The sequence below is a fragment of the Salvia miltiorrhiza genome, chromosome 8, assembly GCF_028751815.1.
Source record: "Salvia miltiorrhiza cultivar Shanhuang (shh) chromosome 8, IMPLAD_Smil_shh, whole genome shotgun sequence".
Lineage (NCBI taxonomy): Eukaryota > Viridiplantae > Streptophyta > Magnoliopsida > Lamiales > Lamiaceae > Salvia > Salvia miltiorrhiza.
This window is the reverse complement of record NC_080394.1, coordinates 3,913,792-3,940,828: the sequence shown is the minus strand read 5'-3', so window position 1 is coordinate 3,940,828 and position 27,037 is coordinate 3,913,792. Positions and strand designations below refer to the sequence as shown.

Below are 27,037 nucleotides of genomic sequence, written 5' to 3'. Positions count from 1 at the left end.
GAAAAAGAAGAAAAAAAAAATTGCTCTTTCAAGAATTCAATTTCAGGTGCTGTATTCATCCATCAAACTGATGCATTTACCACAAATCTCTCACGATTGAAGAGCTTATCATATGGTTCTCCTTTGAATCTCTCCCTTCAACCATATTCACGTACATTATTTACCAAATATCCAACACATAAAATATTCAAAACTCTTTGTGGAACAATTATAATACCATTTGTGAGAGCTCCTGCTCAAAACACATCTTTCAATATTTTATTAAAATACACACATATATATATATATATACCCTGTAAATCACACTATTTTTGATGGAGCTAATATTGCGAATAGAATAAGATTAATTAGTAGCATACCATCGATTTTCTAAAGTTATTATATATTGTTGCCAATCACAATACCTTCTATAAGTTTCTTCTTGTTGTCGTCTATAGTATTATAGTATAGAGTATATGATCGCGTTCAGATATGTATATATAAATATTTGTAATATACCCTCTAATAGATCTTAACACTAAAAAGGTTAATTGGAAGTATAATTAACAACCAACATCAACAACAACAAAACCTAGTATATATACCACCTTTAATTAAGATTAATTCTAATTATTGTAAACCAAAGACCGCTAAATATTTAATTTTTTTCACATGCAGTATATATCATCACATAATTTTCGTTAATCTCTCCTTGCATCTTTACATTATGTTTAATAATATAATGCATGCAAGACGAATTGAACTTTTCAAATGGAGTGAGAACCAATGACAAATAATCAATACCTTATTTTGACTGAGTCGTTTTGTACAATTTTCATTACGTTCTAATTAAGTAATTAAGAAAGTAACAATCTTTATGATGATAATAATAATAATAATAATAATAATAATAATAATAATAATAATAATAATAATAATAATAATAATAATAATAATAATAATAATAATAATAATAATAATAATAATAATAATAAAACCCTCGAGATTTAAAACCTAAGAAATGAATTTTTCAAAACCTAAATTATGTCTTAATTTATAAATTTTTTATTGTTGTGAATGAGTAGAGAATTTCTAGAATCTAGCTAGATGAAAATATATTATCCCAAATTATCAAACGATATTTTCGCATGGCATTAGCTAGCTAAAACGCTTCTGCAATTTAAAATTAATAATCTTTACTTAAATTAGAGCGACGGCTATATCCTATATGCATGGCTATCAATTCTATAAATTAAAATAAAATAACCAGTTTTGTTTTTGAGAGCAATCTATTACGAAGACATAATGTAACGGTCTCTACCACACTTAGAAATATCCCCAATCAAAAAACCATACTTAGAAATATTCCTAACAAACGTCACATGACACTACAAGAAAATGTCAGATTAGCTACTGAATTTAACTACGGAATTTATTCAGTAGTTAATTAACTACGAATTACCAACGGAAACATATTAATTTTGATTTTTTAATTAATTTTAAATATTTAGTTATTAAACCGTAGCTAAATAGTCGTTAAAATATATTGAATTTTTTATTTTATTTATTAAATTAATTATCCGTAGTTAAATAGTCGTTAAAATATACTGAATTTTTTATTTTATTTATGAAAAATAATATTCCGTAGTTAAATAGTCGTTAAAATATACTGATTTTTTCATTTTATTTATTAAATTAATAATCCGTAGTTAAATAGTCGTTAAAATATACTGATTTTTTCATTTTATTTATTAAAATTAATATTTCGTAGCTAAATAGTCGTTGAAATATGTTAAATTTTTATTTTATTTATTAAAATTTATATTCCGTAGCTAAATAGTCGTTAAAATATACTGAATTTTTAATTTTATTTATGAAAATTAATATTCCGTAGCTAAATAGTAGTTAAAATATGTTGAATTTTTTGTTTTATTTTCTAAATTAGATTTCCGTTGTTAAAGAGTCGTTAATATTTATCTAAATAGTTCTCTGCATCTTCTCTAGTTCAGCTCACGAGTCACGCCCCCTTTGCCGTCTATCTCTGAAATAAGCTCCCGCGCCGTCGTTCTCCCCGCCGCGCGCTTCGATCTCCGCCGTCTTCCCCGCCGCCCGCTCCGATATCCGCCGTCTATCTCTGCATCTTCTCCCCATCGTCGCCTTCAGTTGCTGCTGCCATTGCTGGAACAATGGTGAGCCTTTGTCTCCTATTTCATTTCAGTTAGGGCTGGAACAATGATAATCGTTGTCTGGTTATTGTTTCATAGATCTGAAGACCGATCATTCGGCCAATTGAAAGCTCTTACTGCTAGAATACACAACAGCTCTATTTCACTCTCAGAGATCTGCATCATTGTATTCATCGATTGCTACTCGGCGAGAACTCACAGCCATCGTCACTTCCTCTGCCGGCGTCGCCCTCCGCTTCTCAACCTGAATCAGGTATATTATCGATCTCTTCTTTTCTTCCTTTGTTAGGCATTGTCCAATTTTATGCTAGGAAGTTTTGGAGATGGTGAGTGCTCGATAGCAGATTGTATTACACTAAAATATTATATATATCGAAGAAGATCGAATTACACTAAAACCCTGTTCTATTACAATATATAACAATTAATTGTATTACTAATTTTATCTGGTTATTAATTTATATTGCATTTGATTTGGGTGTTACGTGTGTGAGGAATATGGTGAGGAGCATCAGTAATGGCGCTTTGCTCTTGATCAGAACAGTGCTTTCTTTATCAGTTTCATAGCTTTGCTCTTGATCAGTTACGAGTTTTGGCAATTTTCTGCATATTTTTCGATTGTTTTAGATGATTCTTTTTATGAGTGTTGTTGGAATCTTGTTACTTTCAGGGGAAAAATTAGCAGCGTGCTGAATTAATAATATTATCACACTATTTTTGGAGGGATAATATTATCCCTCCTTTGTAGTGCAAATGAGGAATGAGTAAAGGTCAAGTAAGAAATGTGGGAAAAGAAATGAAGAATTTAAAGGGTGAAATTTTGTTTATTCTTCCTTTTTCCATGATAAATTTACAACCAAAGAGAACGCACCCTTATAGTTTAATATTTTCTGTTTTCGTAATCAATTTGCGATTGCAAGGGGTTTCTTCATACTCTAATGATCTATTTACACGACGGACGATTTGAATCCAAAATCTAAGATCTTGGGCATATAATATTTACTTCAACAAATGTACACGTATCTTTATAAATATATTTGAAATGAGTATTGCGTTTATTTGATTATAGCATATCATGAGATGTATCGACTAATTTAATGAGTATTTACTTCCTATATATTCGAATCATGATCCATGATCACTTGCCCATAAAGTTGAACAAATTGGATGGCACCTTGTATGCCTTTTAACATGCGCGTCCCTATATATCCCTCCATAAATATTAACTTCATTTCGTATGAATTGACTTATGTTGCTTATTCACAAGAAATTAAAAATAAAATAAAATTAATTAACATTGAAAATCATATTGTTGTTGTCTGTTTTTTACCGGGGGCAATGAAGTTTGATCCTTAGGCCTCATTGTTCACATACAGGAATTCACATTGTTAATTTAATACTCCATCTTTTTAGAGACAAATCATATTGTTGTTTGATAACGCAATCTTAAAATTTTATTAAAAATTATTCGGTTGGGTGGGCTAGATCAATATAATAGTATAAGTAGAATTATAACAATAAATAACCCAAATTTTATAGAACTTTATGCTATGTATGAGTATGAATTAAATAAAATTTTGACACGGAAATTTAATTAAGCACTTGTAGATATATCGTTAATTTTCAGAACAAATATATGTCTTATTTCTTCAAAGCATGAAGATCAGCATAATATATTTTAAGCCATCCTTCAATGATCTTAACTTCTGTTTTTCTTTGCATCATCAGCCATTCTGGATCAGTATCTGCTCCTCCTACTATGTCCAAACAATGTGAACCTACAAAATAATTATTTGACTAATTAATTATGTGACTACTAATGTCATATTGTAACTAAATAATTTGAAAGCTTGTGCAATTATAGTTAAAAAAAATTTAAATTTGTCAAAATTATATTTTCCTGAAAAATTAAATATTGTAAGTCTTAAATTTATCGCAAAGATCGATATACTTAATTAATTATCAAATATTTATGAACAGACATACCATTACGCGTAGTCACTGCAAGAATACTTTCAGATAAGTCTTCTAGCACCCTGTACGAAATAAATAAATATACATCAAATATATGATTAATTTAAATTACTTATAAAAAAATGAGTGCTAATTAGCTATTTTATCGTCGGAAAAGAAAAATTACTAGCTATTCGTTACATCCTAAAAAAAAGAAAATCAATTTATAAGGCAAAATAATGTCATTTACCCTCCGCTACTATATGGATCTCTTAGGCCATTTGAGAAAATAATGTTGCTTCCAAACCGCTTTAGAACCAGTTTAATATCCTGTATAATTACAATAAACAGTGATCATTATATAATTAACAGTGCTATAAATATATATGTAGTTGTATTTTTTTTTATTGATAATTAAAATGACGTATATGAAAAATCAAATGTCTCATAATCATAATTATAGTGTGCGTGTAATAATATATAATTCTTACATGGCCCCCATAATAAGTTGTAACCCAATGAGGTCGAGGTGGCACACCATACAATTGTATACAGTCTTTGACATATTGATTTAAATCAAAAGGTGATGCTTCAAACATTGTGTCGTTTCCCTCTATCCCGATAGGCATCACTATTTCACTGCATGTCTGCAAACAAATTAATTAAATCAAATGTATTTAGTAATCTATGTGTCGTTAATACACTCCATTCGTCCAAAAAAAAAAAATAGTTCTACGAAAAAAGATACGAGTTTTAATGAAAATGGTTAATGTATTCTGAGCGAATAAAAGATCTTTCTTAAAAAGTAGTATTAATAATGATAATTAATTGCATTATGGGTGGAAAAGAGAGTCCATCATGTGATAATTTTTTTTTTTAAATAGAAATTGATTAATTTTTGTGGACGGAGGGAGTATCGATGCGCAGATGAATTCGGATAAAAGTTAGTCGAAATTATAGATGACTTACTTGCCATCTCCAACCCACGCTAGTTTCCGAGGGTTGGGAAGTCATATTGTAACAACTTCTTTTCCCATAATAAGACGCCATGCCGGCGAAAATCCGGCCGATGACGTCGCTTCTCTCCGGAGCTCCGTCGACCCCTCTGCACACCTCCGTCACCGGATATTTTGGCGGCGCGTTGTATTGTGCTGCCGACGAGTACATGCTGTACAAGAAGTTCTTTAACTCCCATGAATACTTCAATTTCCTGCAGAAAAATCAGTTTGTACAATTATTTCATTTTTATTAATTAATTGTTGATATGTATATATATATATATAGATGTATCATTTACGAGCATGTCTTGAATCTTTGTGAAAGAGTGGATAGGCCTCCATCTTCTAAGGCTATTCTATCGATTTCAGCCCATGATTTTTTAATAATTTCGTAACACTTCAGGCTAACCTCCTGCATGCGTTACCCAAAAGGAAATAAGATGACGCAAATATTACCCTAAAATCATGGGGAAAAAAATAATAATGAATTAACTTCTAAGTTATTAATTTATAGTTAGATGTAATGAAGATATATATACCTTGAAGTCCTTGGTTACAATGGAATAATATCCATTTTGTGGAGTGATGTTGTCAAAGTAAAGAATAGGGGCTGATGAAGCTAGAGCACCCACAGCGATGTGTGGATATTTGAGTCTAAACCACGAAGCTAGCTCTGAAATTAATTAATTAATTTCGTCAACAAATTAATTAATTAATACAGCATGAATTAATTAATTATAAAAAGCAAAATCATGAGTGGAATCACAGACTTCCTCCATACGACCCTCCAACTACAATAATCGGAGAATTATGCGCAGAGAATTTTTTCTTCACGTGTAGCAATATCTCTGCATAATCAGCTATGGCTTGAGCCGAGTTGAAATATCCACGTGTCGTTTCATTCTTCATGGCCTCCTCCATCGTTCCAAACGGGACCGATTTCCCATAATATCGATGCTAAAATAAATAAATGAAGATCGTATAATTAAATACCGATGTTTCTCGTAAAATACACGAACTTTCAATAAATTCCGACTTTTCTCATAATTTTTAAAAATTTGAAAAAACTATATTTGATTTATTCTGATTGTTTTCACGGATATGAAATATCCCAAATAGAAACTGATTTTAGAGCTTTTGACTTAAATTTTTTATACTTAAGCGAGAGAGATTTTCAATTCACAGATACATCTTCTAAGTGAAAAAGCCGTAAAATCAGCTTCTATTTAGGAATATTTCATATCCGTAGAAAAATCAGAACAAATTGAAAGGTGAAGTACTTTTTTTTTCAAATTTTAAAAATCATGAAGAAAAAAAAATCAAAATTTGTTGAATATTCGTATATTCTACGACAAATATCCCTAATAAATATTTGAATATCTGAGCAGTGTCACCTCAATGTAGAGAGAGAGAGATTTGAAGCGGGGAGCGTTATGAGAGAGAAAGGTGATGGAGAGCAAGTCTTGATCGAGAGGTGCCTCTGGTCCAAGATAGGCGAAAATGGGGGCGTCGGAATGAGGGCCGCCCCAATATTTGGAGCTTACGACGTATCTTTGTCTGAAGGTTGCATAGCTCTGAGGTGCGTAGTTGAAGTGATCGATTGTTTGTCGGTAATAATATGTCTTCATCAAATCCAGCTTTGAAGAAGAAGAAGTTGCTGCTGATGTCGCATCACTCAACAATGCGTCTCTGTTGAATGTAGAGAGTCTTGGGATTTTGGGTGGAGATGTTGAAACAGTCTGCGCAAGAAGAAGAAGGAGAAGAAGACAAGGGTGGAATTGGGATTTCATGCTCATAAGCTTTCTTCTTTGATTCTTTGATCAATTTTAGTATATCATGGTATTTATAGACGAAACCCTTGATTTTAAACTGGGATAGTTCTTCATGGGTCAAGAAATGCATTATAAATAAAAACTTATGATTTTACTAGATTTTGTTTGAAGACTGTATATGTTGAGATTCAGCCCACGAGGCCACGATTTGGCTAACATGAACAAGATCAATCGAATTAACCTATCAATTATTATTAATGGAACAATCTACTCGGGTTAATTATTACTACTATTACCTTCTTTTTTTAAATGGAACACTCCGATTAATTGATTAAGATATCCTTAAATTCAATCTCGATGCTCGTAATTAATTGTTGTAGTGCATAAATTAGTGTTCACACGAAGTAGGGCTACTTAACTTGAGCTATTATTACTCCCACCGTCCCGCTCCAAATGTCTCCTTTTTTTTTGGCACGGAGATTAAGAAATGTGTATAAAGTAGATAAAGTGAGTTGTTGAAAATTATTTAAATATTAAGTATAGAAAGAGAATGTATTGCCAAAAAAGAAATGAGACTTTTGGAGTGAGACGGAGGGAGTACTATTTATGGAATACGTATTATTACTATTTAAGAAAATAACTTGAGTTAATTACTTAAAGATCCTTAAATTCAATCTCGATGCGCCGTAATTAATTGTTGTTTGTGCATAAATAAGTGTTCAGACATAGGAGGGCCACTTTATATATGATGTTGTCCATTTTTTTTTTTTTTTAATTTTGAGCTTTACGACTACGATTTAAGCTTTAATTCGGGGTCAAAAAGTTTTAAAAAATATTCTTAGTGGGAAAAAAAAAAATGTGTATGAAATACCTCAACATTGAATTGGGTTCATGAATCTAAGAAATTGTGAGAATTCTTGATCTCTCTCAACTTGCGAAAATCTAGGATTGAAATTGATGTCCTTTCATTGATTCCTCTTAAATTGCATTAATTTGTCTAACAATTACTATATATTAATTGAAATTTGATGGTGAATCCCGCTAAGCATGCATGGCTATTCTCCATTGCAAGCTATATGTGATGGATGTTTTTTCGTCGTAAAATCCGTTGAAATGTCGAGCATTTCTCATAGTAAAATATTAATTAGGGTTAAACTAATTTAGGTGAATTGTGTCAAATAGTATTTTATTAATAAAGGTAATTAAAAAAAAAATCTCTATTTGCACAATAGCTATGTATGTTACAAACAAGAAAACATATAGCATTGTATGTTTCATCATCTTCGTAATTTTGTGCTTTTTATCTTCAAAGTTGTAGTAAACAATTTCCAAGGCCTAATTTATTATTTTCCAACGCCTAACTTATTGATGAATCTTTATTTCATTGTTGTGCTTTATTATTTACTAAGCATTCTAAAGGCGGTTGATTTATGGCATATATATATATATATATATATAGTCAAATAAAATAACGTATATTGATTGTTCATTTTGTTTCATTGCATGTGATTGGAGAGAAATTGAGTTTCGTGCTTTTTGCTTTTATTTTATGTTTTTTTACTTGAAATTTCGCGCTTTATAAATTTCTAAGCTTACTAAGCCTGCTTAAACAATGGATGAAGAAAGAAACTTTGAATGAAATTATTGCAAATTAAAAGACACACTTTTAATTCATCTAAAAGAAGATCAGAAAAAAAAAACTGAAAGCTAAACTTTGATAAGGATAATTTAATTAAAACACATTTTTATTTTGTAATTATCACTAGAAAGAATGCCTCTATATATAACTCTATTGATTTGGATAGATTTATCTTTTTTTTTTTTTAGATTTTTATGAAATAAGGCTAAAATGAATGGTGGTGGTGGTGTACTAACAACTGTTCTATAAAAAAGCTTTTCAAAAAAAACTATTCTATAAAAAAAGTGTCCCACTTTTCTGTGGTATTAATTTTCTGATGTTTACTAAAAACTTTAATTTTCTAGCTTTCTCTTTGGTCCTATTTATTTCTTCACGCGCATGTACTAAAAGAAGCTTAATTCCCTTTCATGTCTTACCTAATCTTATAATTCAAGCAAACTATAAGTTTAAGTTTCCCCTCTTTCACCACAAACTTTGTAACTTTATATATAGAATACAAATAAATCTTAGTCCCCACCTTTCCCAATTTAAATAGAAAAAAAGTTTGTCCTTCTTTAATCATGTATATCCTCAAATTCCCTATTTCCTTGGAATTTGGATAAAAGGGAAAATAAAATTCATGATTTCAAGCACTTCCAAGTGATGTGACATTTCCCTTGCTTGAAATTCTTGGTGTTTTATATTTTTCCACGTACAAATTCTTTCATATGTGAAATAGAAAAGAATTGCTTAAAATAAAACGAAAGCTTAATTTATTATCTACTATTTTTCGTAGACTGAAACTAATGCATGGGGTTAATCTGAAAACGAGTAGATTGATCCGATTGACACTCTTAGAAAGATGTACTCTCTTCGTCTTATTTGAAATGTTTTATTTTTTATTTTGGGTTGTCCCATTTGAAATGGCTCAACCTATAAATAAAAAGAAATTTGTCTTTAATTTTGGGTTGTTCCATTTGAAATGTCACACTTTACACATTTATCACACAATTCTTAATCTTCGTTCATATTTTTCTTAAGGCATTTCAAATGGGACGGAGAGAGTAATAGATATAAGATGAATTTTACAAGTGGTCGTTGGATTATATAGTTCCAATTTCTTGCATTTATAATTATATGTCATCCCAAAATTAGCTCCAATTAAGTTTGATGCATGTCGATGTTGAAAATTAAGGGCTATATATGATGCATTTGAGAATAATTTAAAGGAAACTGATCACTATACTTCACTTCTTCTGCTCTGGATTATAATGCTAAAAAGGAAGTTGATCAATCAGTTGAGAATTTCTGTTTCTTTTCGATGAAATGCAAACTTCTTTTTATACCTAATGGTGTGTGTTCTTGTATTTGACATTGTGTTTATTCTCGATCACTAGTATATCTTAGTAAAGAGAAAAGTGAACTCCACTATACTTTAGTTTGTTTACTCTAGCTCGTTATATATGCTAGAAAGAAAATATTTTTTTAATTGGGTTTTTAATATATAGAACTTTTTTTTTTCTTGATCGGGCAAAGTCATGTTAGATGTTAGTAGTTAGTTCCCCCATCCACTCCAAGAACCACCTTATCTCTCCATTCACCAAAATCCACCTTATATCTCCCCGATCTCCAATTCGCTCCCAAGAGGGATCGAACCCGGGTCACTTCACTTAAGTGAGGACCCGGTGGCCAGTGGGCTAAGCCCCCTGGTTTAGAACTACGTGTGGCAAAATAATTTTAAGACTATTTTTGGTTTGAATTAATTTATTTTACTCATAATCAACTATTTAATTACACTCACTGGACGACGGGAGAGATTCCGACGGGTGGGGCGGCGAAAGAGATTCTATGGATGGGCGACCACAATTAGCTAGGGCTTGTTTCTAATTTTACAAACTTTTTCTTCTGAATGAAACATAACAGCAAAATAACGTTGTCTATTATATAGACAAAGGTTCTATCGTTCTGTCGTCTATGTAGCTCATAATAGACAACAGAAAAATAATAAATAAATAATGTCTCATAGTGCTATAGACAACAGTCTTATAGACAACACTGTCTAAACACTGTTGTCTATGGTCACCCTATAAACACAACATGCCTCCGAAAATTATTGTCTATAGGCATATTAGATAACGATTTTTAAGGCCTATCATCTGAATTTTCGGTTATAGAAAACGATTAAGTTATAAACTGTTGTCTATCGACGTATAGACAACAATTTTCAAAACATGAAAATGTTTTGAAAATTGTTGTCTATGAATTGAATTCTTGTCGTGATAGGGAAAATAAATAATTTGGTCCCCTAAAATGATTAAATTTGGTTCTTTATGCTCCATTATTGTTGCAAATAGTTAAATCCATGTTTACTTCCTAAAATAAAGAATTGATTGTGATTTTTTTTGATGAAAAAATATAACTCCTATGTATTCAATAAAATTATCATTTACAACATCTTTCAATCACCAAGGAGAGATATCAGTCTAAATAGGTGGCTGAGCACATTTCACTGCATATTAAGCAAATCAGACTGAAGAAGTCAAAACAGTATTACATTTTTGAGAGACATCAAATCAACTGTGCAACAAATTTAAAACACAAATCAACAGATCAAAACCAGACATTTAATCATCGATTGAGGATCTAAACTACATTTTTTCGCAAATTTCACTAATATTTGACAAATGGGTCGTTTTCCTTCTAGATGGGCAGCAAAAAAGTCTAGTATTAGACTATAATTTCGTTGTAAATTTTCTCATTTCAAAAATTACATGTTAGGTATTAGTAAAAAAAAAAGGTATTAGTAACGTCGGTCTAAAACATGCCAAAAAAGAACTTGATAATAGAAAAAAAGATTGTTAAATATTACATTTTTCTCCACTATGAATTGAATAAATTGATTTCATCCATTGCGCATGGAAAGAAAGTGGAGCTTGCTTAATTTTGAAGCAGATATCCACTTCGGCTTCATTCATGGCTAACAATATTAATTTTCATTAATTTTCTTATCCAATTTGGGAGATTTTATTTACCTTTTTTTAAATAGTATAGATTCTGCAGGCCAGTGTATTACGGTAATAAATTACACAGGAGTAATTCTATTAAATTTGACCAGTCAAAATGCGTCTTAATCTTGCCCCTTGTGACAGGGAAGTTTATGATTTTTTAGTTTTCACGTCAATCAAGTAATCACTTATATTCATTCTTTAAATCGCAATTAAGACAAAATTGGGGTCATCAGTTCTTTTCGGACATGCAATACACAATTAATAGACGTTTTGGACAATATTATTATTATTATTATTATTATTATTATTATTATTATTATTATTATTATTATTATTATTATTGACTTGGTTTTTATTATCTTGAAATATGAGACTTAAAATTACACGCCTGAGGGTTGGCTTGTCAGAAAAATCGTTGATGCATTCTCATCTCCCCCGCTCCTAAAAATTGAGATCTAAAGATGATGACATGGGTTTTAAGAAAAAGTGTGACAGTTATGTTTAAGTGTAGATTGGGTCTCACACATTTTAGTAAATAGTGAAAGAGAAAGTTTGTGGAGTCATTTCCAATTAAGGAAAGGTCACGATTTTCTGGGACGTCCCGATATAGTAATAAGGTCACAATTTTCAGGGACGAGAGGAGTATATCAAATTGGCCTTTATTCCTCAAAAAAAAAAAATGGTCTGATTTAATTGTAAATTCTAGCTGCAAACATTGTGGATTTTTATTCCAAAAACTCTCAACAAACATCAACAAGCTCCCGACTCTTATTTCCTCTGAATTTTAAACATCAATATTTCAATTGCTTTTGTATTCGGCCTGAAATACAAATTTTTATAACCACAAAAAAAAAAAAAAGAGACTAAAGCAACCAACACAGCTTAAGTGACAAGAACTTTACAAATATAAATAACATTGGGGAATACAACTTTCTCACCAGCAAAAATTGCAACTGAAACTACACTCTCTCATAAAAGATAAAAACTATGCCGTTTGAAGGCGGATTTTCAATCTAACAAAAAAAAAAAAAAATCAGTGGTAAATAGTTAACGACACGCAGAGGCACAATTCCTTACATATACAAGGATACAAAAAAATAGGGTCAGGCTCATAGGATATGCACACAGCACTGTAAATCAGTATAGGTACCAAAGATGAGATGCTCAACCAGCCGCAGTTGTACACAAGATACAACGTATCCGAGCATCGTCAACACTGTCATCATCGTCATCATTGTCATCACCGTTTTCACTGTAATACGGGAGGTTGTCCTGAGGAGGGCGGGTTGCTGGCTTCGTTTGTCTACTGATCGAGATGATGGAATCCGAGAGACATGTCTCGTGGTATGCATGACAGCAAAAGAAAGCGTATATCGCCACATCCTGTATGGAGAATGGATCGAAGCAAATGCAACACCTTGAGCCGCACCTGCTTTTGGACTTGACCTCGGTTGTTTTGACAGTGACGGATCTCCCAGCCGGCTGAGAAGCACTGTTTTTATTATCACGTTTGCTGTGGGACTCATCTTCCTCGTTGCCTAAGTATATAGCTCGCCTTGCTTCCTTGTAGCACTTGATCAGTAAGTTAACACAATCTGCCTGCAGGTTTACCATGAATCGAATCTATCAATCACATCATCTAAGTCGCCTCTAAGAAATGCGAGTGTGTGAGACTATTACCTTGAGAATATCGTTACATCCATGTCTGAGAGAAGTTTCAGTCCTGTAGTCAGTGATGATTTTGACTAGACGGTCTCGCAGCCTGAAACAAAATGCATTTCACTTCAGTGCTTTAGTAATTTACCAGTGATTAAGCAATTTAACTACACACGTGCATTTCAACTAATGGGGTCAGATAAAGATGCTTTTATACATGGATAGACCACTTGTTCTTAAAAAAAGTCACTGGATCTTATACCCTCATTTTAAATGTACTAGACTCGAGCCAAATTAAAAGTTTCGCCTAAGTTTCAGATTGAACGCCACAACACTTTTTTAGGGTAGATTAAAATAAATAGAATTTGGAACCAACGTACCGAGGTATCTCCAAGCCATTGGGCACTCTGTTTACAATATACAGGGGATCAAGATTGCCAACAGTATGTTCCAATAATACCCCTACCTGCCAAAGATGAGACCAAGCAAAATTTAGAGCTTTTCTTGGTGCAAACTCGTGTGTCGTTGATCAGCAAGCTCAGTTTATAACTTACCATCTCAGGTTTGTTCATACACTGCTTAATCAGCTCTTCCCAGAGTTCATCATCGTGTTGATTACTTACAAATTCAATGGCCTGCAAAAGATACCAGATATTCAATCTCAATTCTGCAACAGAACTCTTTCAAACAAATGATATGAGTATCAAGGTGAGCACCTCTTCTATATCACCCAGTTTGTTAATGATTACTGTCAATGCTTGTTTTGCATTTCCCATTCTTCCAAGGATGAAAACTTGCTCTTTCAAAAGTCCTCTTCTGACACAAATTTCATGAGCCTGAAACGAAATTTTCATAATGGTCAAAGACAAAAAGATGAAAACGATAGAAGCGAAAGTACCCACTTACTGAGTATACCTTTTCCAATGTATAATGCTGACTACTCCGTAGAAAGGGAAGCAGCATTTTTGGATCATAATCAGCATACAGTTCAACCTGTTGACGACCACCAGAATGGAACCAAGTTTTAACAAACAAATTCTATTAATGAAAAGTCACATTATGGGTCATTAGGCACAAGACTTAAAAGCAGAACAGAAGCCCTTTAAAAATGCAAGTAAGCATAGACAAACTGATCTACATCAAGGACCTAAAACTCCTTTCTAAGTTACTTTACATCATTCACGATGAATTCACATTATTAGTGGCAGATATTTTACAGCATGGCTAAACAGCAAAATCACCCGGAGAAGAACCAGATTCAGAAATAAATACCAGTAAAAAGTGAAAAACAATCAGTTCAATCAACCAAAAAGAAAAGGCTGGATAATGCTTAACAATAACAACAATTTCACCATGTACATGTTCGAAACCGCAGTACAACTCATAAATATCAGGGGGGACACGGAAGTCTCTACAGGGTAGTCTCAGACCATTCAGAGGAAATTAGATGATGAATGTTACCAGAAGTGAAAGTGTATAATTAATAACAAGAAGAGGAACTACTGGGCTAAAATGAATTCCTGAGTCAAGTATCAAGTAATTGACCCTTTCTTATTGGGTATCTCATTTTGTAACAAACAGCAGGTAAGCCTAGAACACTATGTTCTGCAAAATGTCATCTGTTTCACATTCCACTTGGATTAAGTATTAACACAGTTTCTCCCTTCATGGGAGAAGTCTGCTATGGACCTTGGAGGAAAGACCTGGCCTTCAAAGTTCACCCTCCTTTTACTTTATTAGGAAAAGTTGATTATTAACAATGACAGATTACGACTAGCGACTTTGCTTTCAAAGTGAGCATGACGCAAAAATATATATAAACACACCCGTAACCAAGTTTCAATTTCTATATACCTGCATGTCATGGAAATCCCTCCCAGCATGAGGATTTGACTCAAACAATGAATGAAGATAGAGATGTAAAAACTGTCGGTAATCACTCTTAGTCTTTGCAGCCATAAGTTGTGAAACTACATCAGATGGGCTTATGATGTCTCTGTGCTGGATAAACAGTGGAATTGCACGTTTACAGTCTATCATCATAAGCTGGGCAACCTGCAAAACCAGGTAAGATCAATCAAAAAATGGTACAACTACAACCATTTAGATCAGGTTTCTGATGTGGTTCGGTTTCTGTATGCAGTTGCTGAATCATATCACATACAGCATCCAACAAAGTGGCATGCGCCAATATTAAGCATTGAATGTAAGCAAGTAACATTTCATAACTTTTATGAAAGAGGGTTCAATCTTTATTCATAAGAAAATGATCAAGTTCAAAGATGATTCAATCTTCAATGATATATTTTGACATTTCAGGTGAAACATAATCATACAGTGGTACAAGTACCTTTTCTTGAATGCCATCATGCAAATTGTGCTTGTCAATGAAGTCGAATAAATCCGGCTTCATAAGCTGAACCAGAAACCAAAAGAAGTATTAGGAGGCACTAAGCAAATAAACCAGAAACTATAGCGAAACCATATCTAACTGGCACATTTCATTCACTCCAATAAGGGGTATGAAGTAAACTGGTTAAACATTAAATATAAAGGCAAACCAATTACATCTGCATACAAGCTGAAGGCCTTCTCATATTGTCCATCAATCACATACAACTCAGCCAGAGCCTGAGATAAAATAACACCGTATAAGTAGATACCAATGTCTGCAGTAATTAAAAGATGGCCCAGATATAAACCTCTCTGAGAGCATCAGTTGATGATGACGTATTTAGCTGTGGTTCTATAGCTGAGATAACAGGCGAAGCAGAATATATATTATGTGGCCAGGTTCTAATAATAGACAGGAGATCTTTGTGGAATGATGGATTCGTCGCCAAAGCAACAAGAGCAACCTAGAGCAAAACATATGTTTCAGGCCACAACCAACTGTTTTTGACATTACCCAAAAAAATTACACAGATTTAAGATTTGAGTGGAAGAACAATAAAAGAGCTGCTACACACCTCATAGGCAGTATCACGTAACCTTGGATTTTCTGTTGGTATGTAGGGAACTAATACAGGAAGCTGACGGAGATGAGCAAAATGGAAAACCCACCTGCATCAAGCAATCCCCTCATTTTACACTGAGCAACTGCAAAGTACATACATGCATAAGTATATAAACATTTTAGTACCTTTCCCATGCAGCTGATCCACGCAGTAATTTGGGACAGTGAGATGCCGCTTCAGCATATTTATGTTCCACAATCAGACTGTCAAGATATTTTAATTTAACCTGTTTAAAGAAAACAAATTATAGTATACATCTGGAAATGGTTTTGTCTATAGGAAATGAACAAAGCTCTAATATAGCCAACTCGAAAACTATCTTGTTTTACAAATCCACATGCATAGCACTCTCAAATTTTCATTACAGAAAATGCAGTTCTGATCAACATAAATGTTTGATGGAATAACCAATGAATAAACATATCTTTGCTGCACACCAAGTTCTTATTAATATTTCATTATTATATTATCAATGCATATATCTTATCCAGAAGTCAAACAGAAGAGAGATAAAAAATGAAATGCCAAATTCAATGCAAATATAGAACTAGAAATTACCAAAGTAGCAAACAGCATTTAATGAAGATGGACGAAGCAAGGTATTTCCAATCACACAATATTGGATGTAGGAATTACACCAACATATATGCATGAATCTTAACATTTGAAATCCATGGAAACAGGAATTAACATACTACCTCCTCATGAAGCTCACTTCGACCCTGACCAGCTTCAACTGCTGCCAAGGCTTTCTCATGCCATCCATGCTGGAGTAGCCAAGATATGTGATCTTCAGAATCCCTGACATCAAATATTTAAGTAAGCTTATCTAAAACAGAACCGTTGTATGTGAAGAACAGCATCGAGTTTGTGAAATATACTCCCTCCGTCCACGAAAACTCTTCCTCAATCAAGAGGACACGGGTTTTAAGAAAGTTAGTTGTGTATTTGGTGAGTGGAGAAGGAGCCCCACAAATTAGAAAAAATGGCGATAAGGAGGGAATAAAGTAGGGAATAAAGATGAAAAAGTGGAAAGTAAAGGAGAATACTTCAGGATTGAACATCCCTCTACAACATGCAACCACAAAGGAAGCATCCTAAAGGAGATAATTTCATATAGCAACTCCTTTAATGGACCACCTCGGAACCCTCCCAGATATAAGGTTCTAAGAGTTCAACAGCCTTGAAGTCCATTGCAACTTCCCAGAAATATCAATGCAGAACCGACAAGAACAAGCACTGGCAAACTATTTTTGAAGTGAAAGGTAAAGTGAGAATATAACACTATGCATCAAATGTGTCATACTTGCTAACAACCTTCTAGGCTTCTAGGAGCTGGCAAGGCTAAACACCACACTCATTTATATTGTCTAGTTAGTCATCTTAACCGGAATTCAGCACATATCCATATTAATATATTATTAAAAAGAAGAAGTCAAGAAGAAACAGAAAGGGTTCCCTTCAAAACTCAATGTTATACTGCATGACGTTGCTCTCAAAATCACATTTGTTTTCATTTGCCCATCACTCGCATGAAAAAACAGAACCGAGATTGATGGTAATATTCAATGAAAGACCAGTCGCTGACCTAGGCTTAGCAATAACTACATCCTTGGGGGACACGATATAGTACAAGGGTTCATTGCCAGCAGCCCACTGGCCACCTGAATAGCTGCAACCAGCATCAACTGCATATATTATCAGCTCCAACATCACATATCTCATTTATCAATATTACAAGTACAACTAGAAAGGAAGTAGAAAAGAGCTACAATTATCTTAATTGAAGTTGCAACTGCATGTACCAAATAGCTTTACCTGAGAAAGGAGCATGTGCAAGTGAATAATCTTTGGCCTTGTAATGCTCAAAGCCATGTATGGGCAGTGCATCAGTTGACAGTTCATCATTGTTCTGAGTGACAACTCGTACTTCAGGTCTCTGAGCATTTCCCTGTTACATTACAGATAAATATGCAACAAATCAATCATTTACTTCATAAGACAATAAATGGTTAATCATTCACAATGGGATTCGTCTAGAGAGAATAAAAGCAGTTCTATCTACTATAAAAGCTAAATTGCAAACCTGCAATATCTATAAACCTATATGTCAAAAACTACTCAGTGAAGCCCCTCAAGATCGGTTAACTACAATGAATTTTAAAACAACATTGTAAGGAGAAACTCATAAAATAAAGTTCTATCTGAAACATCACATTTTGTTCCCAAATAAAGGAAGCAAGTAAAGAATAATCAGATATTAGATAGGACAAGAAAGTACATTGTTAATCCTATTTATGAATTGAATGCCAGAAAAAAAAAATGCACCAGAAGGATTTCACCTCGGGAATTGTACTCTATAATATATACAGAGCTTTAATTTGGGAGAACTTTTGAGCAGTGAAGTCCTTCATGGTTAAATTATCACTATCATTTTATATTTAAAACTCAGTGGAACTAAAGATACCATTTAAAAAATAAAAAAATCCTAGTTTCTAATAAAACAAGAAGGAATCAAAATAGAAGACATAGCAGAAAAAGTTCCTCCCCTCTCCGCGTCCGCGGCGCATGATACATCCAGAAAAAGATGAGTATAAATCATCTTTCCACAAGAAGTTACCAACCAGTGAAACCCATATGGAAGAATAGTCAAGTTTGAGACAAGATACGAACACCTTTTCCGACTATAATCAAAATTGTTAGCATCTACATATCAAAGAGGGAGCAGAAAAGCATACATCGCTCCCCTAGGTCTAAATAAATCTGTAGCACATGTATTAATTAGACAACAAGAAAAGGTATAGAGAGGAAGAGACGGACACACACAATTTTCCAGTTAAAGACTGCTACTAGTACACAATCAAATAGCTCAAAAATGATGGAAAATATGCATCACTAGATTGATACACAACCCACATTATGAAAGGACATAGAAGACAATCACAAGTAAAAGTTAATCGACTAGGCTCAGGCAATTCAATCAGGATCTAATATACTTAAGGCAAATACCTGACGTGACGGAATAGTACTGCTGAAGTCCTTCTCCCCGTCTTCTTCCACAGGGATATATGCTAGAATAACCAAAGAATCACCAAAGGGTGCAATCCCTGAAATGAAATAGCTGGTTTGAAAAGACGCCACAATATCCACCTTGTTCAAGCTAGACATTTGCAAATGCGTAAAAGTGCCATTGGCGCCTTTATTCTGATTGTTTCTTATAGATACTATTTTAATAGATGTTCCCCATCCAATGACCAGCAAATTGTCATCCTGAATGAAGTGCAAAGTAATTATGTGTAAGTACTTGGCTGTAGTTTTTTTATTCTCCAAACCATATCCGTCGCTGAAATATTACGGCTGTCTCCATAACCAGCATTCACTTACCTGCCAAACTAAATGGGGAAGCAGAAGCTCAGGACGTGGGCTTCCTCTTGGTCTTTCTATGAATGTTAATCGTTGATCGTTAGCAGCATCATAAACTTTTACACCAGCATCATTAGCCCATGCAATGAGATTATTTCTCCACTTTACTGAATGAATTGGGCCTTCACCAGAATGCAAAACCTGGGACAAGGAAAATTTTGTCATGAGAGATCAAAGTTTTAAATATTTTCCAGGGTTCTTCCGGACAGCATACAAAATAAACATATCAGAAACCTAAATAAACCTGGTCTCGATAGCCTATCCATTTCTTCACGTTATAATATAAATGCCCAGCTAAACCTCCAGTAACAAATCTTCTGGATGCTTTCCTCACATAATCTGGGTCTAAAGCAATTGCCTTCATAGGACGATGATACTCAAATTTCAATCTTTCCTCAGTAAAAAGACTATTTATTACAACAGAACCATCATCGGAGCAGCTTCCAATATATTCACCTTCGATATCGAAGCAAAGATCATTAACTGCAGCAGTATGAGCAATAAATTCTTTAACCTGAAGAAGAATAAATAGTTAGGAACGCTGCAAACAACTCCTGGTTTGTGCAATATAAGGTCGATAGACTGATGGGGAAATAAAACGGATCCATATCTACCTGAAAGGGGAATACAACTTGATCATGGCAACACAGTTGAAATCGATATATAGTAAGGTAAAGATGCAACTGTTTATTCTAACTCACGCTCATATGCAACTCTGGAGGAATTTGCAGTAACTTTTGCTACCTTAATTGATAAATAAACATTGTTCTTGAGTATCTATCTAACTATCGAAGCGAAGCATCTTAATGTTAAAATAAAAAATTTATTAGAATTCCATTGAGAGTCCTGAGCTATATTACCCAACCATTTATTAGAATAGCTTATTGCTACCAAAGCTGTGGCTCTAGCTTCTTCAAAGTTCAGCTTTGTCTACTCAAAACTCCACAAACTACTTCAATGGACTCTTTAATCATCACACCAAAAAGCTCACAGGCCATCTCCAAAATCACAATTTCAATCCACTCCCCCCAGGACGATCACAAAAGCCCCCAATCTAAACCAAAAACCCTTACTGCACCAATCAAATTACACAATTCAATCGAAAAGGATGGATCAGAAATTCCAACGGGTACTCACTTGATTCCCGAGGAAATCGAGAATGTGGACGGAGCCGGAGTGAGTGCCGAGAGCGATCATGCGCTCGGCGACGGCGATGCAGGAGGCCGCGTCGCCGCCGTCGCTCTGTAGGAGAGTAGGGACGCTGCCGCCCATCCGCTGGTACTTGAGGCGCGGCTCCTCCTCCTCCTCCGCCTCCGCCTCCGCCTCCTCGTCGTAGTTGTCTTCTTCAGATTCCTCTTCTCGCTCGTCATCGCCCTCGATTCCGTTCTCCGACGGCTTCGGTGACATTCCGGAATTTTTTTTAAATTTATAAATATTAGAATTGAATGATTGATTGAAGAATTGTATAAAGACAGAGAAGAGGTGAATCGGGTTTGGTCCAAATTTATTTTATTTATGAGGCTTTTGGTTTTGGGTGATGATAGAATTAATTCAAAAAATAAAAATCTTTTGATTATGCATAGGATTTCTTATAAAAATAAAGTTCTCATCTGAAGATCATTTTTGAATCAAAATTTTATTAGATGGATGGATATTTAGATTCGAATATAACAAAATATCCATATCATCTACTTATGCACTCTCTCTATTTCTCACGTGATATCATTTTTTAATCATTAATATAATTGCTTATTGTAGGGATTTTTGCTTATCATCTAAAATCATTTATTGAGAATCGGTTAAGAGATAAAGAGCTTGTAATAGTCGTTTTCATTAATCTATCTTAGTAGTCAGCTTCTAACTTTCTTTTAATTATCTAAAGTTGACACATAACACTTACCGTAGGCAAGAAATCATAAAAATTACACCAGGTGGATCATCTATAAATATACATATCATATCATTGTTAGCATATTATAATTGAAAAAAAAATGTTAGTAGCATATCAAGAAGGAGTAACTATTAGTAACTAGTTAAACCATCAAATAGCTAACTAAGTCTCATATTATTAGTAAATTTTTTTATGTTAATGTCATCTCACTATCGGACGCTGAGCAAACATGTATCAACATATAAATTATAGATACGTTTTTTTTTAAAAAAAATTAACAATTAAATAAGTAAATTTGATGCTTGTTTCGTAGTATACTCAAATTTAAGATCTTTGAACTTAGACATTAACCATCGTAAAATTAAAATAATATACATATGTACTGACAATCTGACAGGTCCACCCCTGCAGCCAAAGGTTAAATGATTGGCCATGGTCATGGTTATGTAATACCACCAAATCATGTCGGCTTCTGCCATTAACACACAAAAACGCAATACATGAGATGGAAATACGATGATGATGTACGAAATTCATAGATGAAAAAAATAAAGGGAAATTAAATAAGAAATAGTAATACGAAGAAGACAGTGCTTGGAAAAGTTACCATGGCTAGCTTCTGATTCATTTTCTTCTGTAGAATAATTTAGTTACTGATCCTTAATGAAATAGTGGAATATATAATATTGCAGAAACGAGAAACGAAAAAAAAAGATGGGGTTAAATTTATTTAATTTCTAAAAGGAGGTAATTAAGATTTTATATGAAACTGTCCTTTTTTGTGCAAGCTGGTTATGATTGGATAATGTGTGGTTGAGTTATTGCCTCTAACTATAAGAAAACAAACTTGAGAAAAATAATAAAATGGGATGGTTGGCTTTTGCCTGGCCCTAGATCTCAAGTTCCATTTTGTAAACCTATGCATGCATAGAATTAAGTTTGTGCGTGTCTTTTTTCTTTTTCAACTCAAAAAGAAAAAAAAATTATTATTATAATTATAATAATTATTGTTATTATTATAATTTAAATCTCTAATTTATAATTCCATATTTGTTTTAACTTTGGAAGCACAATGCTGCAGAATTTTTTTTTTTTTTTAATTATAAGAGGTATCTAAATATAATCAATTATGTAATCCGCTCGCAGACGAGACCTCATCACCATCCAAACGGTGGAAAAGCGGGATTGAACCCAAGACCTCTCACAAAGTCTTTGGGTGTCATAGCTTTGTCACTAGAACAAAGCCTCATTGGCACAATGCCGCAAAAGATAATGCAAAACTATTTGTCTTTCAAATAAATTCATATTCGCAGATTATTGGGTGCGACGGGTCGACCCGGATCCAAACCCACCCGCCCTCCTGACCCGAAACCCTGACCCGCGTGGGTTTGACCCATACTCCTAATTATTACATTTGTTTATAATAATTGTTACTTTTAATAAACATAATATATACATTTGTTCATATAAATGTATATTGATATGTATAATGTTTTATATTGAATGAAGGTAAATATTTATATTAATATAAGTATACATTTGTGCGACCAAATGTATATCTTATGCTTATTAAAAGTAAATACTCTTATTAGGATTTAGTCTTCAGACTTAGGGTTTAGTTTACAGGGTTTAGGGTTTAGTTTATAGAATTTAGGGTTTAGAAAATATAATACTTTATATTAAATAAAGGTAAATACCTATATTTATATAGTTATACATTTGTGCGAACAAATGCATATTTCTTGCTTATTAAAAGTAATAATTATTATAAATAAATGTAATAATTTAGGATTCAGGATTTCGGGTCTGGACACGGATCGGGTCGGTCGCGGGGCGGGGCGGACCCGTCGCACTGGAGAGCGACCGCCGCATGCAAGACCGGCCCATTCATATTATAAAGTTATAAGTCAGACGTCCTTAAATTTAATGTGAATATTCACCACCCCGTTACCATATTTCATATAAGACCATCAAAAAATAGTTTTAGTTTGCTTTTACGTCAATTGGGTCTGGGCCAGATCGGTGGGTTTATATCTATGGCCCATACTTTTCTTAAGGCCCAATTTACAAGCAACAGGAGCCCAAAGCCGACAGATTTAATTGGTTTTCTCTTATTTCCATAAGCCCAAATCTCACAAAGAGTAGTAATATTACATAAAACAAGATAAGATAATCTATATTATATATAAAGCAGCAGTTCTAACGGCTATAAATTCCCGGCAAAATTTAAAATTTTTCTTTTCCAGAATTTTCGGTCTGCTTAAACAACCGCATGATCCTATTTTTCATTTATAGGCGATTCTCTCTCTTCCAAATCTAATTTCTCCAATACCGGAAAAGAGCACAATTCTTTTTATTCAATCGACAATTTTGTCTCACTCTTCCAAATCTAATTTCTTCGGCACAATTGAAGCAACAAAAAATGGGGACAGATAAAGTATATTCTACATAATAGATGAGCACAAAACTCGAAAATCAGCCGAGCACAAAAAATACACACAAAACTCGAAAATCAGCCGAATTTAATTAAGAAGTGAAGGATTAGGGATGAAGAGTACAAATAGAGATGTGAGAAAATATTTAACTATTCGAAGTGATGTTAGATATTTTTTTCGAATAATTATTCGCAATGGTATACGAATTATTCAATTTTTTGGGTGAATCAGGTAGAGAGAGAACTAAGAATTAGAAAGAGAGATAAAGAATGAGGTGGTGACTAAATGACTTTGCTGTTCGGCTGAGAAATGAAATGATGGTGAAGATGGTTGTCGGCGGAGGGAAACGGCAGCGGTGGCGAGACAGCGGTGACATGTATTGCTAGCCGTTCTGCCGGGTTTATTTAGGGAGAAGGTTTAGAGATTTTGAATCATACGATGGAGGCAAATGACCGCGTCTGAGTCGCAGCAGCAAATGGTCGCCAAATTTAAAAGAGGAAGGTATAGATGGTGGAGTTTTTAGGGTTCTAGCGTGATTTGAGAGAAGAGTGGGATGAGGGGAGAAAAGAGTGAATGTGTATTAAGTTCATAAAAGTTCGCCTGACAATAATATAATATACCTAAGTACATTTGTTCACTGTTAAATAGAGTTTTGATGATGAATTCGTAGTAAAGGTGTTGGGCCTTCAAACAAAAATTAACTTGGGCTCTATTTAAATATAAAATTGGATATTTTTATAATTGCGAATATGTGTATATTTAAATTTCAATTAAATATTTATGAATATCAAATAAAATATCATAATTTAAAATTAGTCAATCAACAAAAAAATTAGTTTGAATTGGATAATGAAAATCGAGCAAAATTATTATTTAATTGACTTACAACCTAATACAATGATATGATCAGAGTATAACTTTTTTCTCTCTTTTCCATTTTCGTGGGACATACGAGTTTTTTTTTTCTTTATATTTCCTTTAATTTTATATTAATTTGAATCCATTTTCTACATTTTTTGTTATATATCAATTTTAATACTTTTCATTTACACAATTTAAGTTATAATAATCTTTAACGCAATTAAGGAGAATGGGATTCATTATTCATACATTCATTTTAAAATTATTTAATTTTAATAATAGTTTTTTAAAATTTGAATCTATATAAATTTATATCTATATAATATATAAAAGATGAGTTTTGTCTCTCCATATCTTCCCTCCAATTTTCTCTTTTTTCTCTTACCAATTTATTCTATCTTTTCTTTTCTTTTCTTTTTATTTTTATTCTTATCTAGCTAAATATCATCAAATTTGATTCATGAAAAAATATTCCTTATTTATTTTATATATAAGTTCATAACAAGACCTTTAAAATGAATAAGTTATGAAAAATTTAAAATTTAAAATATTTTATTTTCTCTCTTCTTTCTATTAATGTTGAACATAGGAATTTTTTTTTTGAATTTTATTTCATTTCCTGTATTTTTGTTAGCTACCAATTTTTATTTTTTTATTTATATATATTTTAATTAAAATAATGTTTAATGCAACCAAGAAGAGTGAGATTATATTCATTCAGTTTATAAGGATTCTTTAATTTTTAGAATGAAATTTGAAAAGGTAGAATTTATATTAATTTTAATATAAATTTATAGATGAATAATTAGTTATATATATTAAAATTTTATTTCAAATCTGACTTTTTATTTAGATTTGTGTATGAACATATAGTGGGTAATGCTAATTTTCATTATCAAATAATTTTCATTAATAGGTGTAGTTATAATTACACTTTATATAAAATTGAAAATTTATATATGTCTTTTAATTCGAATTTTTATTGACTAATGAATGTAGATTATTTTATTTCATTTTAAAATATATTTTATATTTACTTATATTTTAATTCTATTTAATATTTATTTATATATATCGTTTCATTTCGATGTTCGTCGTGCATCGCACGAGCGGGTGTACTAGTAATAATAATATTTGACATTTTATATAATTGCATTAGGCGCATTAACTATGAATTTTGATATCCTAAACCATAATTTATTTTATTCAAACCACTATTATACTCATCTTTAAAACATCAAATATCTTGAAATTGCATCCACAATTAATGTTTCTATATATTTAGTATTTACAATATTATTTTTTGTGTATGGATAGTCATGTATATGTTGTAATATATTCATCTGTTAGAGGTCGGATTAAGATTCAAGTGTTTTTGTGTGTGTGTTTGGGTTGGGGGGGGGGGGGGGGGGGGAGATGGGATTAGATTCGATTCCAAACAAATACACATAACCAAATAGCTAGGGTTGATATATAATGATGTGGTTGGGAATCGAGTCAATCGACTTGTGGTAGAATTTATGGATAAGCAATCAATGAATGAACACGACATGCATGTGATAAATCAAAGTTGAGCAAACGTAACCTCACTCAACTAATTTGATTGACTTAATATATATTCAATAATTTTAATAATATTAATAATTTTAGACAATAAGAAATCAGCACTATACTAAATTGACTTATTAGTCCCATATCCATCTACTCCATATATTAGTCCATCTCTTACTCATCAAAGTTTTACACTATTCACATATGTTAGTATATATAATAAGAATATTTATATAATATGATACGTGAAGGGCAATTTGTGCCATCTATGGACTCTAATTAAAAATTTATCCTTTTATCTTTTTCCTATATACTAATTTTTCTTTAGGGTATATTCTCTTTGATTGATAAATTTAGCATAAAAATGAGGGATAATAAACATTTTCATAATTTTTTTATTATTCCTTATTTTTTTCATTATAAATTTATCAAACAAAAAGAAAACACTATCTTAGAAGGCATTTGGTTTAAATGATTAGTCATGATTGATAAAATAATCCACTTTAATTAAGTGTTTGGTTTGCATAATTGTGTCTGTGGTTGATAATTTGGCCCGCATGCATCTAGTCATCTAAGGGCTCGTTGTCTCGTTTGGTTTTCAGTAAATGATTATGTAGGATAATTTGTAACTAGGATATTTAGCGTGGATAATGACGGATTATTAATACTGAGTTGGTGTTTGCTATCAT

At 32.7% G+C, this 27,037-nt stretch overlaps 2 protein-coding genes and 1 long non-coding RNA gene across 5 annotated transcripts; 1 reads left to right on the top strand and 2 right to left on the bottom strand.

The window, feature by feature from the left end:
* Window positions 1-1,863: 1,863 nt before the first annotated feature.
* Window positions 1,864-2,866, top strand: LOC131000131 (uncharacterized). Of its 2 annotated transcripts, XR_009093668.1 has the most exons (3): window positions 1,963-2,168; window positions 2,244-2,418; window positions 2,836-2,866. It is a non-coding gene; the product is annotated as an uncharacterized LOC131000131 (long non-coding RNA). The 2 variants fall into 2 exon arrangements; XR_009093667.1 differs by lacking the exon at window positions 2,836-2,866 and having other exon boundaries at window positions 1,864-2,168; window positions 2,244-2,419.
* Window positions 2,867-3,754: 888 nt separating this feature from the next.
* On the bottom strand, window positions 3,755-7,147 carry LOC131000129 (uncharacterized). Of its 2 annotated transcripts, XM_057925902.1 has the most exons (10): window positions 7,044-7,147; window positions 6,511-6,973; window positions 5,887-6,073; window positions 5,656-5,789; window positions 5,416-5,528; window positions 5,088-5,328; window positions 4,610-4,765; window positions 4,369-4,448; window positions 4,152-4,201; window positions 3,755-3,943 (listed from the first exon to the last, which is right to left on the bottom strand). In XM_057925902.1, exons 2-10 carry the CDS (start codon window positions 6,910-6,912, stop codon window positions 3,807-3,809), a joined length of 1,500 nt encoding a protein of 499 aa, XP_057781885.1. In that variant the 5' UTR covers window positions 6,913-6,973; window positions 7,044-7,147; the 3' UTR covers window positions 3,755-3,806. The 2 variants fall into 2 exon arrangements, with proteins under 2 accessions (XP_057781885.1, XP_057781884.1); XM_057925901.1 differs by lacking the exon at window positions 7,044-7,147 and having other exon boundaries at window positions 6,511-6,989.
* A 5,249-nt stretch (window positions 7,148-12,396) lies between these two features.
* Window positions 12,397-21,242, bottom strand: LOC131000128 (vacuolar protein sorting-associated protein 41 homolog). Its single transcript, XM_057925900.1, has 19 exons — window positions 20,748-21,242; window positions 19,855-20,124; window positions 19,572-19,751; window positions 19,197-19,457; window positions 18,006-18,138; window positions 17,776-17,875; window positions 16,886-16,988; window positions 16,313-16,413; window positions 16,140-16,233; window positions 15,873-16,028; window positions 15,739-15,801; window positions 15,521-15,586; window positions 15,025-15,225; window positions 14,086-14,163; window positions 13,887-14,006; window positions 13,725-13,805; window positions 13,551-13,636; window positions 13,195-13,276; window positions 12,397-13,113 (listed from the first exon to the last, which is right to left on the bottom strand). The coding sequence occupies exons 1-19, from the start codon at window positions 21,015-21,017 to the stop codon at window positions 12,679-12,681; spliced, it is 2,880 nt and encodes a 959-aa protein (XP_057781883.1). The 5' UTR covers window positions 21,018-21,242; the 3' UTR covers window positions 12,397-12,678.
* Window positions 21,243-27,037: the final 5,795 nt, after the last annotated feature.